The sequence below is a fragment of the Euprymna scolopes genome, chromosome 38 (assembly GCF_053919585.1).
Source record: "Euprymna scolopes isolate OS-2025 chromosome 38, ASM5391958v1, whole genome shotgun sequence".
Classification (NCBI taxonomy): Eukaryota; Metazoa; Mollusca; class Cephalopoda; order Sepiida; family Sepiolidae; genus Euprymna; species Euprymna scolopes.
The window spans coordinates 59,359,596-59,378,534 of NC_136519.1; the positions used below are offsets into that span (position 1 = coordinate 59,359,596).

Consider the following 18,939-nt stretch of genomic DNA (forward strand, 5'->3'; position numbering starts at 1 on the left):
ATTGGCTATTACCCTGTGCTCCGTGAACATTTGGTGAAAATTAACCTGGCAAAGAAAATCGCTACTTCTTATCTGTCACCAGAAATTCAAAATGAATTTGTGAGCATTTTGGTAAAGCAGGTGAAAAAGGAAATCATCGATCAGATATAAGAAAAAGTAAGTATTTATGCATAATTTTTTATAGCACTCCTGACGTATTTCACAAAGGCCAGATGAGTGAGTTGTTGCGCTACGTAAAAACTGACGAAAAATGAAGTGAATGTGGAGGAGTTGTTCTTTCGCTTCATCGACAACAAAGCGTAAAAGCGCAGAAGAAATTTCTGAACTGATTTTAAGATAACTGAAAAACAATGGGATTCAGATTGACTGTATTGGCCAGGCATTTGACGATGCTGCTGTTATGGCAGGCCATCAGGTGTGCAGAAACGTATCTCCGAAATCAACCAAACACCATTCACTAAATCTGGCTTGTGTACATGCAGTTTCTGTAGCAGTTCACTCTGTTACATTTTTGGCACACTGCACCGATTATTCTCGTTTTTTTTTCTGTATCTACACATCGCTGGGACATCTTAATTCAGTTGACCGGTATCAAGCGGGCTGTGAAAACTAGATGGAGTAGTCGAGCACACACTGTAAATGTTGTGATAAAAAGATATTAGAAGTCGTCATTGCCATTGGAACCGCTCACAGAAGAAGGAGAAATTGCAAACACAAGCATCTTTAATTCTCAACTCGATACTGTCGTTTCTGATTTATTTATAACTGAGTCTTTGGAAAACTATTCTCCCAGAAATCAATGATGCCCAGAAGTATCTTCAGACAAAAGGGCTACATCTACAACAGAGTTCTGTCAGACTCACGGCGTTAAGAGATTGCCTTCTTCAGAATAGGGAAAAAGATGGTGGACGTCAAAATAAACTCTAGTCTGAAATAGGGATAACCATAAAGCGTTGTGCCAGCAAAAAGAAACGAATGGGTGGTGAACGATTGACTGATTAAGCACTGAGGTTTGATATTGAGTTGAAACGGGAAATGCTGTCTGTCATAGACAGGTTGACTGAAGAAATATCTTTCAGATCTCAACAAGTTCACAATCTTGCAAGTAAATACGTTTTTCTTACACTGTCAAATCTGCTTGATGATAATTATGATTGTCAGCTTGGTGAAGTAGGCGAAGATATAGAAAAAGATAAATTCTTTGCCGAAAGGAAGAGATTACAGTATTTTGTGAAAGCTTCAGGAAAAGAAAAAATCAATGGATCTCTTGAAATTCATAAAGACACATTACCTTGGGAATTCTCCCCGTAATATTGTGATCTTGCTACGCATTTTCCTTACCCGAGTTATTAGCGTTGCTAGCTGTGAGCACTCTTTCTTGAAACCGAAGCTCATAAAGAACTACCTTCGATCAAACAAGCAAGTCAAACAAGCAAGTCAAACAAGGCTTACAGGCTTGGCAATCTTCATAGCGAGGAAAATTGTTGAGTGATTGAATTTTGATAGAGTTATTGATAACTTTTCCGAAAAAAGGCGCGAAAAGTCTGTTCGTAAATTTTCAATCGACTTGATGCCTTGCGGCATTTCTTTCACAAAAAAATAAATGTATAGCATTATTTGCAATTTATAAATAAATTTATTTAAAAATTTAAAAACATTTTTAACAACAACAACAAAAAGGTAAATAAAATGATTTTATCATTTCATAATATTTTCAGGTTTCAAATGTTAAATTTATTTAAAAAAATGTTTTCTTAAATGTATGACTATCCATTTTTTAAATTTCGCGCTTAAACCGAGCGATTATACACACAAACAGCATTGATACATGACGTTTTTTCTTTTCGTGGGACTCAACCCCTTAATTATGAAGAAAAAGAAAAGAAAACAACATCAGATTATCATCTTCTTGATAAAGCTATGTTTTGGGCAAAAATTAAAATTTAACAACAAAAAAGTAAATAAAAATGATTTTACTATTTCCTAATGTTTTCATGTTTTCAAATTTTCTCATTTAAATTTATTTTTATATTTGTTTGTGTAGCCAATTAATTTAATTAAAAACCTTTTTATAATTTGAATTATATGTTTTTGTTTGGAAAAATATTTGGTTTCCTTTTCTTGCGTATCCAGTCTTTATTTACTTGTTTACGTACCTAGTTAATGTAGCATTTTTTCAATAATTTGAATAATATGTGTTTGTTTTGAAAAATCTTTCGTTTTCCTCGACGACGACTGTATATATATATATATATATATATATATATATATATATATATATATATATATACATATATATATGTATATATATATATACATATATATATATATATATATATATATATATATATATGTATATATTAGTGGATGTATATATATCATGTAATATTAATATATCATATAATATATATATATATATATATATATATATATAGGAGTACTGTAAAAAGATAAAAGTCTAGGACTAATAAGAGAAATCTAAAATCAAAACATTGTAATTCCATGAAAATAAATATTTTCAAAACTTTTTGGAATTTTGATAGTTAACAGGTTATCAAATGCTAGCGGCGGGGGTGGAGAATCTTATGACCGCCTTGGGCGACAAAACAGTTGCTATGTCACCTGGAGTGTGAAATATTCGTTGATCATCATTCAATCCCGGACAATGTTGAGTCTCTTTTGTTAGTTTAATAAAATCGAAAGAATGTCATGTTAAATAAAGAGTATTTTTTTACTCCCTGAACTGGAATAACTATTGAAAATATTTAATTTTATTTCTAATAAAGTTGAAATAAAACAATTAAATTTCTATTTTATTTTCCGGTTGAACTAGAATGAACAGTTGATTTCACTTTAACGGTATGCCGTTACATGCGTCTGATAGTGAATTTAGAATAAGTTAATATAAATTGGGATAGATTAGGTAGACCGAGCTATAGCGCTATGATGAAAGTGTAATATTCATTCTGTTCTCACTCAGAGAAGTTCTCCAAGATAGTGGAAAATTTTATATTTATTTCATTCAAAAATATGTCGTTTGAAGAGCTAGATTAGCTATGCTAGCGACTGTTTTTAATTGTGTCTTTGCGGAAAAGCGAGGATATATTTGGTAAGTTAGATAGATAGATAGATAGATAGATAGATAGATAGATAGATGGCTGGATGGATAGAATACAATCAAAATAATCATCATTAAATTAAGATAAGCAAATAATAATAAATAGATAAACGAGATGAAAAACCGATTGAAATAAACGTAATAGTAAGGAGTGAACGTTATAATTACGGTTTGCTGCAATAGAAAGTAAATAGATGAGTTAATTGTCAACAGAAAAGGGCATCGATGTTTTTTTACATAGGCATCACCACTTATCAAGGCCAAGAGGCCACTCGAAGATAAGGGCTAAAGAGTGTACAGTAGAAATTGGACAATATAGTAATCGTTAGTAATCGTTAGTAATGGAAATTCGGTAAATTTGTTAACTTATATGGAACGGCTCATCAAAAACTTGTTTACGTTAGACTTGTAAACAACCATATTGTAGTCAGCTGGAAAGCAGGAAAATGGAAGACAATTCCATAGGCGTGCAGTTCTAAGAAAGAAGGTTTGCTCATGGAATCTACGATTAGGTTTAGGCACAGATAAAGAGTGGGGGTAATTATTGATAGTGTTTTCTGCTAGACGGCTGTCACTTGTGAAAGTTTGACGAGGGGGCCATAGATTGGAACTCCATCGAGCACCTGCCATGAAAATAACGATAAAGCAGAAGCAAACTTGCAACATCTATTCTGTGAGAAACAGGTTGCAGGGAAAAGAAAAGGACATCCCCTATGAGGCTACGAAGTCTATTTTGAACTCTATCAAGGTAGGATAAGTCCTTTCTAGCAGCTCCTGCCCAAATGTGGCAACAGTACTCCATCCTTGGACGTACCTGGCTCTTATATAGATAGAGAATTCCACCAGCGGTGAGATATTTACTGGAACGATAGAAGGATCCCACAATTTTTCCAGCGGCCTTGGCAACGGATTTAATGTATATGTTCCATTTAAGATCAGGAATAAAGGTCAAGCCCAAAAGCTTGTCAAAACATGAGGCCTCCCCAAGACGAGAGCCATTCATTTCAATTGATGCCAGATAGGGATCAGAGCGTTGATGTGGAAAGATAAAAGCTTGATTTTAGATGCATTAAAAGTAACAAGCCACCTCTTTCCCCATTGTACCACTTGCTCAAAATCAGGGGAGAGAGAATTAGAGAGAACTTGGTTGTTTACGGTCTTAGATGTGCTACCATAGATATTAGTGCCATCAGAATAAATTCCTATGAATGATGTAAGGATATGATTTGGAAGATCATTAATGTAGATCAGGAAGAAAGTTGGGCCCAGAAGGGACCCCTGGGGGACTCTAGCATTAATACTGTGAGCTTCTGATTTCTGCCCATCAACAACTACTCTTATGAACCTATCAGAGAGAAATGATTTAATAATTGAGAAGACATTTCCAGTTTTACTGTAGCTGGATATCTTATGAAGTAAACCTTTATGCCATACTCTATCAAAGGCCTTTGATATGTAAAGAGCAATTGCCCTAGAAAGGTTGCCTCCTTCGAGAAATTTGCTAATCCTATGAGATATAGCTGTAAGCACATCTGTTGTAGATCTAGCAGAACAGAAACCATATTGTGTGTCACTAAGAAGGTTATTTTTGCTAAGATGGTTGATTACTTCTCTATTTAACCAAGATTCCAGCAACTTACTCGTGATGCACAGGAGACTTATTGGCCTGTACTGAGAGGGGGATGAGCGATCACCTGAATTCTTAAATACAGCACATACTGATGATATTTTCCAGGGTGATGGGAAGCAATTCTCCTTAAGACAACGTTTAAACAGTTTTGTAAGGATGGGCGCTAGTTCTGGTTGAAGTTTTTTGAGTAATTGGAATACCGTCAGGGCCTTACTGGAATCAAGGTTTTTGATTAGCTTGGCAACATCACATACAGATATTTGTATAGCATGTTTTCTGATACAGGAGGAAATATTGGGGTTGGCGGACTTAGTCGCAAAGGGTAGAATTAGCTGCAAAGTTCTTGGCAAAGAGTTTGACTTTGTCTGGTGCTGACGAGATTACCTCAGGCCCATTTTTGATAATGGGATAGAACACACGTTTCTGTTCAGGATTCTGTTTGCTATTTGCCAAAACTGGTGGGGAACAAGCCGCGGCTCAGCTACTTTGGACTTGATGGACTGAGCATACAACTCTCTTGCGTTCTTTATTACTTTTTTACAGTGGTTGCTGGCAGTCCTGAAAGCGACTTTAGTCTATTACGTTGGAAGCAATGGAAAAAGTTATTTCTGTGCACAATGGCAGCAGCACATTCTGGAGAGAACCACGGCTGGCTGTTAGATTTTTGCTGGAAATTTTCGAGGGTATGAAGCGGTCTATACCAACAATTAACCACTCCGTCAGGTCTGATAGTACAGAGGACACCACGTTCTTTTTAAACATGGAAAGCAGAGGTAGATCTGATATAAATGTACGAAAACTGTCCCAGTCAGTCATAGAGTATCGATATACTGTACGATGGAGAGGTACATCTGAGGACTTATTACATTTTGTTTTTATCTTAACTGATACAACAATGGTCGGAACATCCAAGTGGAAACTGAACACAGTTCAGGGCAAGTTGCGAGAAAAGGTCTAGGAGACTTGCATACTGGCCGTCAGTATCGAGCACACGGGTGTGTTCGTGAACAATCTGAGTGAGGTCATAAGCAATGGAGAAATCATGTCAAAACCGACCTTCATCATCGGTCTTGTTTGAGTGAGTTAACCATTCCACATTGTGAACATTGAAGTCTCCACTGACATGAATATTACCTGAAGGATAAGCAGATAGGACGTGGTCAATTTTTTCAGATATGCTTTTAAAAATAGTAACTTTGCTGTTGTGGGGGCGATAGAGAGCAAATATAAACACAGTAGTTTGAGCAAGTGCAACCCGGAAGCACATATAGGGTAAGTTAGGATTTTCTCAGGAGATTTCCATACCACATGGAAAGCCATCTTTTATAGGCACATATTCCATGCCCATGGCGATCTTTGAGGTCAGTACGAACTCATCTAGGGAAATAGTCTGTCCAATGTCAGTTTCGTTTAGATATAAAATGTCTGGTTTAGTCTCTTGTAAAAGGGTTTCAACCTCTTGAAGGTTAGAACGTAGACCCTTGATGTTTACATAGAAATAGATTTTATTTGCTGACAGGAAATCACAAACATCTGAGAATCAATTTTTACAAAGGCACCTAAGTAGATTGAGCATATCGTTGGCGAGTTTGAGAATTCAAATAATATGCTTTGTCTGGCAAGATAACTAAATTTTCTGGGCGCTCTAAAAAGTAGCCCGACGATTCCTGTTTTTCTACGCTAATACCTCTCATTGTCTGGTAGGCCAATCATTCGGCGATATGTCTGCACAGCAAATGAAAATAGTACATGAAATCATGTGATTGATAATCGATGGATCAATAAATATCATACTCACATGCTTATGGAAAATGGCGTCTTCCACTTCATTTGTAAGGAATGTCTTCACACCCAGCTCTCTGGCTATTCGTAATATCCGATTTTGAGTCGGTCCAATATAGGCTCCACCCAGATCCACGTATTTGAATTTCGGATCCTGCAGGTATATAGAAAAGCAAGATGAATATATAGCAATGTACAAAATCTTTGACAAGTTAAAATGTTTTTATAAACGAATGTTTTGTACCCCTTTGTCCAAGATGATATTTTTTACAGCATGGGTGTGATAATCTTTTTACTCCATGGGTATGATGATATTTTTACGGCATATGTGTAATGATATTTTGACTCCATAATGTGATTATATTTTTATTCCATGGGCGTGATTATATTTTACTCCAGGGTGTGATAATATTTTAACCTCATTATGCGTAATAATATTTTTAAGTAGGTGCAAAATAGACGTTTTTTTACAGACTATGGTTCATAAAAGAGGCTTATCATAATTAATTTCTTTTAGTTTGCGTTTAAAATTTGATTGCATTTGAAAGATAAAAGCACAAAGTTAATTTCCAAAAAGGAAAATGTATATCTATATGCCTAAAAAGATACAGTGAAATATGCTGTCATGGCGATTAAAGACCACAAAATTTAATTAAAGTTTGCCGCTTGAATAACTCAAATGTTAAAATCTCTGGAGAGATAATTGCCAGTTTTCAAGAATCATGTCAAATATAATTTGCAAATTTCATTCTTAAAATAAACTTTATCAAATTAGACCTAAAATTACTTATTACTAAAATTGTAGAAAGTGAATTACATTTAAAAGACCTGCATTTAAATTCCCTCCGATTTTTACAAAAGTACGAAACATTGTTTTCGTTATAATTTCTTGTAACAAAGAAGAAATGTTTATTTAATTAAAATATGTTTGAATGTACGCATATAAGAATTTATTTAATTTTATCTAAAAAAAGATTCAGATTGAGCTTGGAGGTTTTAATCAGTAAATATACTGGAAGTATTAATGACTACCAATTCATTTCTTTAGAATTTGAAATAAAACTTTTTGTTCCAAGTTTTTAATATTTTTTGGTACAAACTTTATATCTCGTCAATTTTATCAATATTTTTGTTTGCATGATAATTAAAAATGTAAGTAAATCACTCGATTGATTTTTTGATTTTTATTATTCACTAGCAGGGGTATCCGGCGTTGCCCGGGTGTTTGTAGGTGTGTGTGGTGTTAAATAAAAAAGAAACCTGGGGGGTAGGATCGAACCCGAAACCTTGAGGCGAAGTTTGAAAATAAAATCGGCCAGCTAGAATGAGTTAGTGAAAGATGTTTGAATTTATTTAATTAAGAACCAAATTGACAGGTGCGCGCCCGGAAGTCGTCGAGCGTTACGATGACAACGACGACGACGACGACGACGACGACGACGACGACGACGACATAGGTTTGTTTGTTATAAGCGAAGTAAAAAAAGAAAACAACGTTTTAATTAAGCGCGGGCGGGTAATCAAAACATCGAAAAAAAAACCCCAAAAAACTAACGTAAGGCAAACGAACGATGAAAACAGAAAAGGAACACGTGAAAATGGCTTAAATAAGCCTGTTTCGATATCAAAATTTAAAAAATCGGTGGGTACCCGGGTGTTTTTGGGTGTGTGGTCGGGGGTGGATAAGCGAAGTAAAAAAGAAAAAACAGAAAAACGAACGTTACGTGAAAAATGGCTTAAATAACACTGGTTCAATATTTAAATTTAAAAAATCGAAAAAAAAAGACATCTCACACCACGATCTCACACCAAACGTTTCGATAATGAACCAACGCACTAATCAACTGACCTAACGCGACGTATATGAAATTTGTTCAGTTTTTCAACTATTTAAAGTAAATCAGGTCATGACGTCGTCTAGCGCATGCGCAGAACTGCTCGTCGTCACGAGAAGACTGTTTTTGTTGACCCCCCTGTCGAAAACTGTCGATTTCGGGGTGAAAAAAATGAACGTTTTTGACCAATTTTTTGATATTTTTCGAGCAAAGGATGGGGCTTCGATATGATACCAAGTTTGTTAATTTTCGTCGTGTCTGTCGAAAGTTTTTAGCATACACACATACATACATACATTTTCGCTTTTATATATATAGAGAGAGATTAAAAAATAAGCTAAAACTGCTCTGAGCCTCTACAACGTTCTACAAGACATGAACTATGAGCCACTGATCTTTCACGATGTACTCTAAAAAACGCCTAAATATCAGTTTGATAATAATGATCTCATTCTTTGTCTTACAAGCGGTATGATTATGCCTTCCTCAACTACTCTCCACACACAAATTCAACGCGTTAGGGTATTAGTTATTAAAACTGACTAATTTTCTGAAATTTTTCAGACAACCACTTCTGATTTTCCCTGACGGCGTAACACACATTATAGTTCTATCATACGTATGCTATTATATCAACAACACTCTTTAGCGAGCTCTTGACAATATTGGACTGCAGCTCAATATATCAACCTGAATGAGTCTATTGTCAATGAGGTAAGGCAATACTAAGTAAACTTTGCTAGACATACAACAGTCTAAGCGAGAACTTAGTCTTCGTGGTGCGCAGAACAACATGCAGGCAAGAAGTTAGCCACCTATTGTTCTGTTCGATGTAAAACTGGTTGTAAGAAGAACTAGATATTTTTACAAAAGAGCCACCACTTATCAAGACCCATAAGCCACTCAAGAATAAGGGTTAATTAGTGTACGGTAGTCAATGGGACAATATCGTAGTAATCGTTAGTAGTGGAAATTTGGTAAATTGGATTACTTAAGGGGACAGTTTACCAAGAACTTTTTCACATCAGACTTGACGATGACCATGTTGTAGTCAGTTGGAAAGCAGGATAACCGAACAGCGTTCCACAAGCGTGCAGTTCGAAAAAGAAGCTTTGTTCAAGGAATCTACGTTTAGGTTTAGGCACAGATAAAGAGTGAGGGAAATTATTGATAGTGATTTAAGCTAGACGGGTGTTTTTTGTGAAAGTCAGGACAGGGGGGCCGGGATCATAGATTGCAGATCAGATGAGCACTTGCCATGAAACTATCGACAAAGAAGAGACAGGCTCGCACCGTCTCTTCTCTGGGAAAAAGGTTGCAGAGAATAGAAAAGAGCATCTCCCACTAAGTCACGAAGTCTATTTTGAACAGTGTCAAGGCAGGATAAGTTGCTTCTGACAGCTCCTGCCCAAATGTGGCGGCAATGCTCCATCCTTGGACATATTTGGCTCATATACAGGTAAAGAATTGCATCAGCAGCGAGATATCTACTGGAGTGGTAGAACAATCCCACCATTTTTCCAGCGGCCTTGGAAACTGATTTGATGTACGTGTTTCATTTCAGATCAGAAGTAAAGGTCAGACCCAATAAGCGTGTCAAAATATGGAACCTCCCCAAGAGGAGAGTCATTCATTTCAATTGATGCCATACGGGGATCACAGCATTGATAATGTAAAAATAGAAGCTTGTTTTAAAATGCATTAAAATTAACCAGCATCCTTTTTTCTTATTACATCACGTTCTCAGGATCGGAAAAGAAAGTATCAGAGAGAACTTGGTCATTTACGGCTTTAGAAGATAGTGTCGTCAGCATAAATGTCTACGAACGATCTTAGTATGCGATTTAGGAGATCATTGATGCAAATCAGGAAGCGGGTTGGTGCCAGGATGGACGCCTGGGAGACTCCATCATTAATACTGTAAGCTTCTGATTTCTGCATATCGACTACTACTTTTATGAACCTATCAGAGAGAAATGATTTAATAATTGAAAAAACATTTCCAGTTATACCCAGGGTTGCGGAGTCGGATGGTGAAAGTCCGACTTCGACCCCGACTTCGACTCCTTGAATTCCTAAAATGCCGACTCCGACTCCTTTGATATCTTAGACTCCGACTGCGACTTCGACTCCGACTCTCAACTCCGACTCCCGACTCCTTGACCCCTATGTGAAAATCAATTCTGCAGATCCATATACCAGCCTCCCACACCTATTCAGCATGCATTTTATAATTACTTTTCATGTATATCATTTTTGACGTTTAACATTCACTTGTATGATAAATATACTCTAATATACACTATACCAGCTTTATTTATTTATTTATTTATTTTAGTCAAATTAACCATATCACCACTTGGACGAAAAGGCCACTTTTTGAGACCATGTCTAGGAAAGATTAGCAAGATGTCGGGTTATTTTACATTTAAACTTCTGCATATCAGTACGACCAGGAAAGCCGGTAGCAGGAAGGGAATTCCAAAGTCTAGCTGTTCAAGGGAAGAGACTATTAGAATAGAAAGCTTTTTGGCATTTAAGGACCTCAGCAGTGAAGGGGTGAGATCTTATTGCTAAATAGGTTTGTTGGGGATATGTATGGGGTACAAGTGCAACGAGTTCATCAGAAAACATTCCATTAAAACAGGCACAGAGATGCAATATTGTGATGATGGGACAAGAGTTGAAGCTTAGTTGATAAAGTGGAACCAATTAGATTGACAATTCTTTTTTGGAACCTATCCAAGATGGAGAGGCTTCTCAATACCCATGAAAACCTCATTAATATACCCTGTATTTAAGAATTCAGGTGATCGCTCATCTTCCTCTCAGGACAGACCAATAAATCTCCTGTGCGTCATAAGTAAGTTGCTGGAATCCGTGTTAAATGAAGTAGTTAACCATCTCATCAAAAATAACCTTCTTAGTGACATGCAATATGGTTTCCGTTCTGCTAGATCTGCAGATGGTTATATCTCATACGATTAGCAACAGAGGCGTCCTTTCTAGGGCAATTGCTCTTGACATATCAAAGAACTTTTACAGAGTATGGCATAAGGCCTGCTTCACAAGATCTCCAGCTACAGTATAGCTGGAAATGTTTTCTCCATTATTAAATCATTTCTCTCTGATAGGTTCACAAGAATAGTGGTTGATGGGCAGAAATCAGAAGCTCACAGTATTAATGCCAGAGTCCCTCAGGGGCCCATCTTTGGCCCAACTCTCTTACTGATCTACATCAATGATCTTCCAAATCACATCCTAAGATCATTCGATGATATCTATGCTGATGACATTACCATCTATGTCAATACATCAAACGTCATAAATAACCAAGTTGTCTCTGATAATCTCTCCTCTGATCTGGAGCATGTGGTGCAATGGGGGAAGAAGTGGCTGGTTAATTTTAATGCATCTAAAACCAAGCTTCTATCTTTATATCATCAACGCTCTGATCTCCTATCTGGCATCAATTGAAATGAATGGCTCTCGTCTTGACAAATTTCTGGGCTGGAAAAATGGTGGGATCCTTCTAGTGCTCCCGTAGATATCTCACTGCTGATGCAATTCTCTACCTAAGTAAGAGTCAGGTAACTGCACAGATGAAGCACTGTTGCCACATCTAGGCAGGGGCTGCTGGAAAACTCTTATCATGCTTCGACAAAGTTCAAAATAGACTTCGTAACCTGGTGGGGGTGCCCTTTTCTCTTCCCTGCAACCTCTTTCCCACAGAAGAGACGTTGCGAGTCTGTCTTTATTCTAACACTCTTTTCATGGCAGGTGGCTGTCTGAGCTCCAATCTATGGTTCCCTCTCGCCAAACTTTCATGAAAAATACTCGTCTATCTGAAACCACTATCAATAATTTCCCCCACTCTTTTTCTGTGCCTAAGCCTAATCCTAAATGTAGATTCCATGAACAAAGCTTCTTTCTTAGAACTGCATGCCTGTGGAACTCTCTTTCATTTGCCTGCTTTCCAGCTGACTACAATTTCATCATATTCAAGTCCAACATAAACAAATTCTTGATGAGCCATCCCCTTAAGTAATCCAATTTACCAAATTTCCACTACTAACGATTACTACAATATTGTCCCATTGACTTCTGTACACTCATTAACCATTATCCTCGAGTGACTTTTGGGCCTTGATAAGTGGTGACTCCTATGTAAAAATAATAGGAAAAAGCTATAGTGTCATGGGTTGCATCTTATTGATTTATGCCTGTTATTTTTTGGGGGTGGGGGAGATAAGATTGTAATTCCGGATCGATCCCAGACTAATCCAATTGCCAAATTCCATTTGATTCAGTGACTGGATAACTATCAGACTACAATCCGATTGTTATCTAATGTAATCCACAGTGATCCCACTCAAAGACAGGATTTTCATTGATCCTGTGTGACGTAACAACCAAAATGAAAACAGCTGTCCAGACAGGATTTGATCCGATAGATCGAAATATTTTGAGGATGTAGAAGCATTGCAGTACAAAATATATTTCCGAAAATAAAAGTAAAACCATACAAAAACTGCTAAGTTGTGCAAACCACTGATTATGAAGCAATTAAGTTATTGCTTATTCACTAAACCTGTTTTCCTGCTCTTATTTACTTATACTGCTTCCCTCTTTTTGGAAATCATAATTTATCATTCTATGACTAAGTGTAATGATTAAATATAAAGCCTTTACTGGTCACATGTATATTGTTACTGATGTATGTTACCAAAATAACTGGCACAAATGTTATTTCTAAATGTTTGCTTTAAATAATGCTTTGTCTCCATGACGCCTGCCTGTCTGTTTTGCATGATAAACATTAAAAACCCTTATACTCTTAAATCCTCCCCAAATCCCTGTATATCAATATTGTATATTAATGTTGTATTTTTGTAAGTTAAATCATCTCTCCTGTTTCAACTGGACAAAAACCCAATTGCTCTTCTCTCCAAGCTGATATAAAATCACACACTTTGCAGGTACCCTGGGAGGAGGGTTTAGCTTCTGGTCCTAAACTTTAGTAAGCTGACCTTTTCAAAATCGATAAATACTAAATATCTATACATATCTATTGCTAAGGGATGCATTAGCTTAACCTATATTTATACTCTATAGAATATATATAAAATAGATAACTAATAGCCACAGTTTGTGCCCAGATTATAAGTGATCTATATTAACTAGCAACTATATCTTTCTTTCATTAGATGGGATAATGTACTGGTGATTATCTTTACTTGAAAACTAACACCTAAAGCACATTTCGAAACGTACCCTAATCCTTATGCTATAAATTTCCAATTAGTCACTAATCCACAAACATTATTTGATCTTTTCTTAACCCTAGTAGATATTCACCTTTAATCTACACCCCATGCTCATACATACCTCCTTTAAAAACGTAACCTATCTTAATCCTACTCTGAGGAGTGTAACTTCAAAACAGATACTAATTCTTTGATACTAACTCTATCAATCCTAACTATTCATGCAAGAGCATAGAAATACCTGGCTTTGAAACCAGGTGCAGGAAAACATTCTCAGTGCTGATGGATCACTAGATCTGGTTAGGTCATCCATCTGGGATAAGGAAAACTACGATTTGTACACCTGTGCCACTGACCCCATACGTCTTGGCATCAAATAGGGGAGGGAGGCGTCCTCATTCCTGGACAACAACCTCCCTAGAGCTGGTGATTTGATCAAATCACCGGTTTGCAAACCTAAACTGCTTAAGGAGTAGATAGACTTTGCCTATCTATAATCCATACTCCTTCTTTGCCTATTAGCTGGGAGCAGAGGTGCAGGCACAAGGACTAATTAGAGATGCCCAGTGCTTAGCCTTGTTTCTTGACTAGGGCAATGAATGCCGCCCTCCACATTTGCCTTATTCCCTTCCCCTATACCTGGGCGTCTTGGAAGTGCTTATGCTAATATGATTGGACTTATGCTAATATGATTGGACTGGGCCACTCCTGTCGGACAGGTTTGAGGGTACCGGTTTAACACTAGCTGGTTGCTGTTTCCAACTGACAGTACAAGAGCCCTAACTCTTTGATAGCACTTAGAGGGGCTTTTCTGTCATCAGTTGTGTAATATCGGGATATTTTTAGTGCCATGTCACGCATGGAAAGGCACCCTGCACTCATCTTTGGGGGGGCATTCCCGAGGCCACATTCCTGTGGATGTAGAGCCAACTGATGGTCTACTCGTGTTGCATGATGGTGGCTATGCACATCCGTTTTGCCTAGGACCTCAATCTAGATCTGAAACTACGAGATAGAATGAAATGACAGCTCAATCCAAAAAAATGTCCAAACCAGACACACACTCACGCCTCCTCCCTCGAGGCTTGCATTTACACATATCCGAGGTCTTAGAACTAACTTAGATGATGTAGAATCATTTCTTTTAGCAAACTCCCCGGATATCTTAGCACTAAGTGAAACGAACTTGCACTCCTCCATCCCCTCTAACATCTTTAACATGTCTGATTATCTTACACTTTATCTTAAGGAATTTAACAGGAACAGACTTGGAGCCTATATTTGTAATGCCCTCTCCATGTCTAGGGAATCTAAACTAGAATCAGGTGACCAGGTCTTCATGTACTTTAAACTAAATTTACAACATAGCGTTAGCTACCTGTATTTTCTTTATTGCTATCCATCAATCCAGGGCTGTACTATAATCAATCATGTCTCTGACAGCATAGATGTAGCACTCTCCCTTGTCACTAGCGCCCAAATACATGTATTTGGTGACTACGCAAAAATTTGCTTGGCTTCTCTAACTACACTGACACAGCTAGTAGCACCATCCATAACTTTGCTATAGCCCATTTCTTGACAGTAACATTCCCGGCCCATCTCCCAGATCGCCAGGACCTCACTTCTGGATCTATTTCTGACAAGAGATCCTGAGGATTGTGTAACAAATGCTAATTACCCACTTAAGAATGCTGATCATGCTGTGATAATGATAGAATCACTCTAAACTCTCGACTCCAAGTTGAAGAGCCATTGCTCAAAACGACAAGAAAACTCTTTAAGAAATGTCTTAACGAATCTTACTTTCCTGACAGCTGAAATATTGCTTCTATGGTACTAGTTTACAAAATCTCTGACAAAAGAACTGACCCATTAAATTATTACCCAATTCGCCTCCTCCCACTTTTTGCCAAAATATTGAGTCTTTAATTAATCAAGTTCTAGTCCACCACCTTACAGTTGCTAAACTTCTGTTTCACCATCAATATGGATTTAAGCAAGCCCGTTCTACTGCGGATATTCTAACTGTAATCTCTGAACGTATATACCAGGCACTGGATAAGGCGGGGGAGAGGACGGCAGCAGCCCTATATATATCTAAGGCTTTTGACAGGGTGAGGCACGATGGTCTTCTCATGAAAATAAAATCTATGGTATTACTGGACGAATGCTTAACATAATTAAATCCTTCTTAAATGAGAGAAGAATTTGGGTTGTCCTCGATGGGCGTACGTCCAAACAATATGATATAAATGCAGTTGTAACTCAGGGATCGACCCTTACCTTATAAAATCGTCTCTGACATGTGTATATTTGCCGATGACACCACGCTCTATAGCAGGCACGTGGGGAAAACTAATGACCATGCAATAAAGGCAATGGCAGAAACTCTAGAAGAAGACCTTTAGTCTGTAGTGGAATGAGGTCAGAAATGGACGTAACGTCTAAAGTTCCCAAGACAAAGTTCGTTTCTTTTAATAATTACATGAAACCTTACCAACCAGCAATAGCTATTACTAAAAATACATTAGCTGAAAATACTTCATTCAAACTCCTCGGCTTAAAGTTCACAGTGAACATAAGTTGGAATAAATACATTGAGATCACTGCCAAGGCTGCTGCTAGAAAGTTACTTACTCCTGAAAGTATCCTGTACCTCTATAAGGCCACCATTCGCCCATGTATGGAGTATTGTTGTCATATTTGGGCTGATGCATCTGCTACTAGTCTCTCGCTCCTGGACAGAGTTAAAAAAAAGAGTCGCCAACCTGATAGATTCTGAACTGTTATCTAAGCTTCAGCCCCTATTCTATCGACGAATGTTGCATCCCTCTGCCTGTTTTACAAGTGTTTTAATGGTGGATGCTCTGATGAACTACAAGCTCTTGTACCCCCTTGATGAAAATACCCCCGACAAACTTGACAAGCAGCAAAGTGCACACCCTACATGGTTGAGATCCCTAGATGTAAGAAAGCCTTCTACTCTAATAGCTTCTTCCCCAGAACTGCAGGACTTTGGAATTCTCTTCCGGTTTCCTGCTTCCCCAACTGTACTGACATGCAGAAGTTCAAGTGTAATGTAAACAGACATCTTGCTGCTAAACTCCCTACATAGTACCCCTGCGACTTAGGTTCCTGATAGTAGCCCCATACATCAGTTTGTTTGGTTAGAAAATGTAAAAAAAAAAAACTGGTAAAACCAATCAGGAAAACCATGTAAAAAATAAATTCATTGGATTTAAGGAGTCGGAGTCGGATAAAAAATTCCGACTCCGACTCCTTGTACTTTTTGAAATCCGACCTCGACACCGACTCCAGTTAAAACCTCCGACTCCCTCTAACTCCGCAACCCTGGTTATACCGTAGCTGGGGATTTTATGGAGTAGCCCTTTATGCGATACTCTATCAAAAGCCTTTGATATGTCAAGAGCAATTGCTCAAGAAAGGATGCCTTCATCGAAAGATTTGCTAATCCTATGAAATATAACTGCTGTAGATCTAGAAAGAGCGGAAACCATATTGCATGTCATTGAGGAGGTTATTTTTGCTGAGGTGGTTGACTACTTCTTTATTTAACACAGATTCCAGCAACTTACTTATAAGACACATGGGACTGATTGGTTTGTATTAAGAAGGAGATGAGCGATCATTTGAATTTTTAAATACTGGACATATTGATTAGGTTTTCCCGTGAGTTAGGAAGCAATTCTCCTTAAAACAACGCTTAAACAGCTTTGTAAGTATGGGAACTAGTTCTGGTTGAAGCTTTTTCAGCATTATCATAGGAATGCCGTCAGGACCCGTTGCTTTACTGGAATCATGGTTTTTGATTAGCTTGACAACATCACACACAGATATTTGTATGTTGCGTGTTTTCAGACACAAGAGGAAATATGGGGGTAGCCCTGATCGCATAGGGTAGAATTAGCTGCAAAGTTCTTGGAAAAGAGTTTGACTTTTTCTAATGCTGACGAGATTACCTCAGCTCGATTGATGGTTGGGATAGACCGCGCACTCCTGTTTAGGACCCTGTTTGCTATTTGCCAAATCTGGTGAAAACCAAGCGGCTGATAAGTTAATTTGGATTGATGGACTGATCATACAACTCTCTCGCGTTCTTTATTATTCTTTTACAGCGGTTGATGGCAGTCCTGGAGATGGATTTAGTCTCAGTACATCTACTACGTTGGAAAAAATGGAAAAAGTGATTTTTGTGCACAATGGCAGCAGCACATTCTGGAGAGAACCAGGGTTGTCTGTTAGTTTTTTACTGGAATTTTTCGGAGGGTATAAAGCGGTCTATACCTACAATTGACCATTCCGTCAGGTCTGATAGTATAGAGGACATATTCTTTTTAAACATGGAATGCAGAGGTAGATCAGATATAAATGTACGGAAGCTATCCCTGTCAGCTATTGACTATCGATGTACGATGGAAAGATATATCAGAAGACTTATTACATTTTGTTTTTATCTTAACTGAGACAATCTAGTGGTCGGAAGATCTCAGTGGAGATAGAGCGGAGGATGAACATAGCTCAGGGAAAGTTGTGAGGAAAAGGTCTATGAGACTTACATACTGACCATCAGTGACGGGCAAACGGGTTGGTTAGTGAATCTAAGTAAGGTCATAAGCAATGGAGAAATCGTGGCAGAACGTCCCCTCATCATAGATCTTGTTTGAACATTGAAGTCACCACAGTTAGCCGAAGGATGGGCAGATACAATGTAAATTTTTTCAGATATACTCTTAAATATAGTAACTCCACTGCTGTGAGGGCGATTAATCGGTTTGAGTAGAAAATTTTTAGTTACCAATATATAAATGTATGTATGTATGTATGTATGTATGTATGTATGTATGTATGTATGTTTGCATGTCTGCCTAAAACTTTCGACAGAGGCGACGGATTTTACCAAGATCAGTATCGTTTTGAAGTTCGACCTTCCAGACGACTAATGTAAAAAATTGGCTAAAAACATTAATATCTTCACCTTCAACTGGGCACTTTTCTACAGGGAGGGGGTCGCTTTTTTCGCCGATATTTTTGAAAGTCATCCCCTCCTTTCTATTGTCTAGCCTTAATTTAAACCTACGTCACTTCTGGTTTAACAGCAAAGACATCAGGTTTTATCCCCACGTTCTTTTCCTCCTTCGCGGTACGGGTTCGAGCCTGCCTTCCTACTACCACTTTTTTTTTGCTCAACATACACATCCAAACACCCGGGCAATTCAATGTATATATAACTTATCTGAACATATTACTGTTATTTCACGGTATACACAATCTTTAGAAACGTTT

General features: G+C 37.6%; 1 protein-coding gene across 1 annotated transcript in view; it reads right to left on the minus strand.

Annotated features, from left to right (window-relative positions):
• LOC145263164 (amine oxidase [flavin-containing]-like) overlaps window positions 1-18,939 on the minus strand; it is a 156,488-nt gene that overhangs the window by 101,467 nt on the left and 36,082 nt on the right. The window contains exon 3 of the mRNA XM_080120180.1: window positions 6,547-6,684. Within this exon, the coding sequence (XP_079976306.1) occupies window positions 6,547-6,684 (138 nt within the window). The remainder of the gene's footprint in view (window positions 1-6,546; window positions 6,685-18,939) is intronic.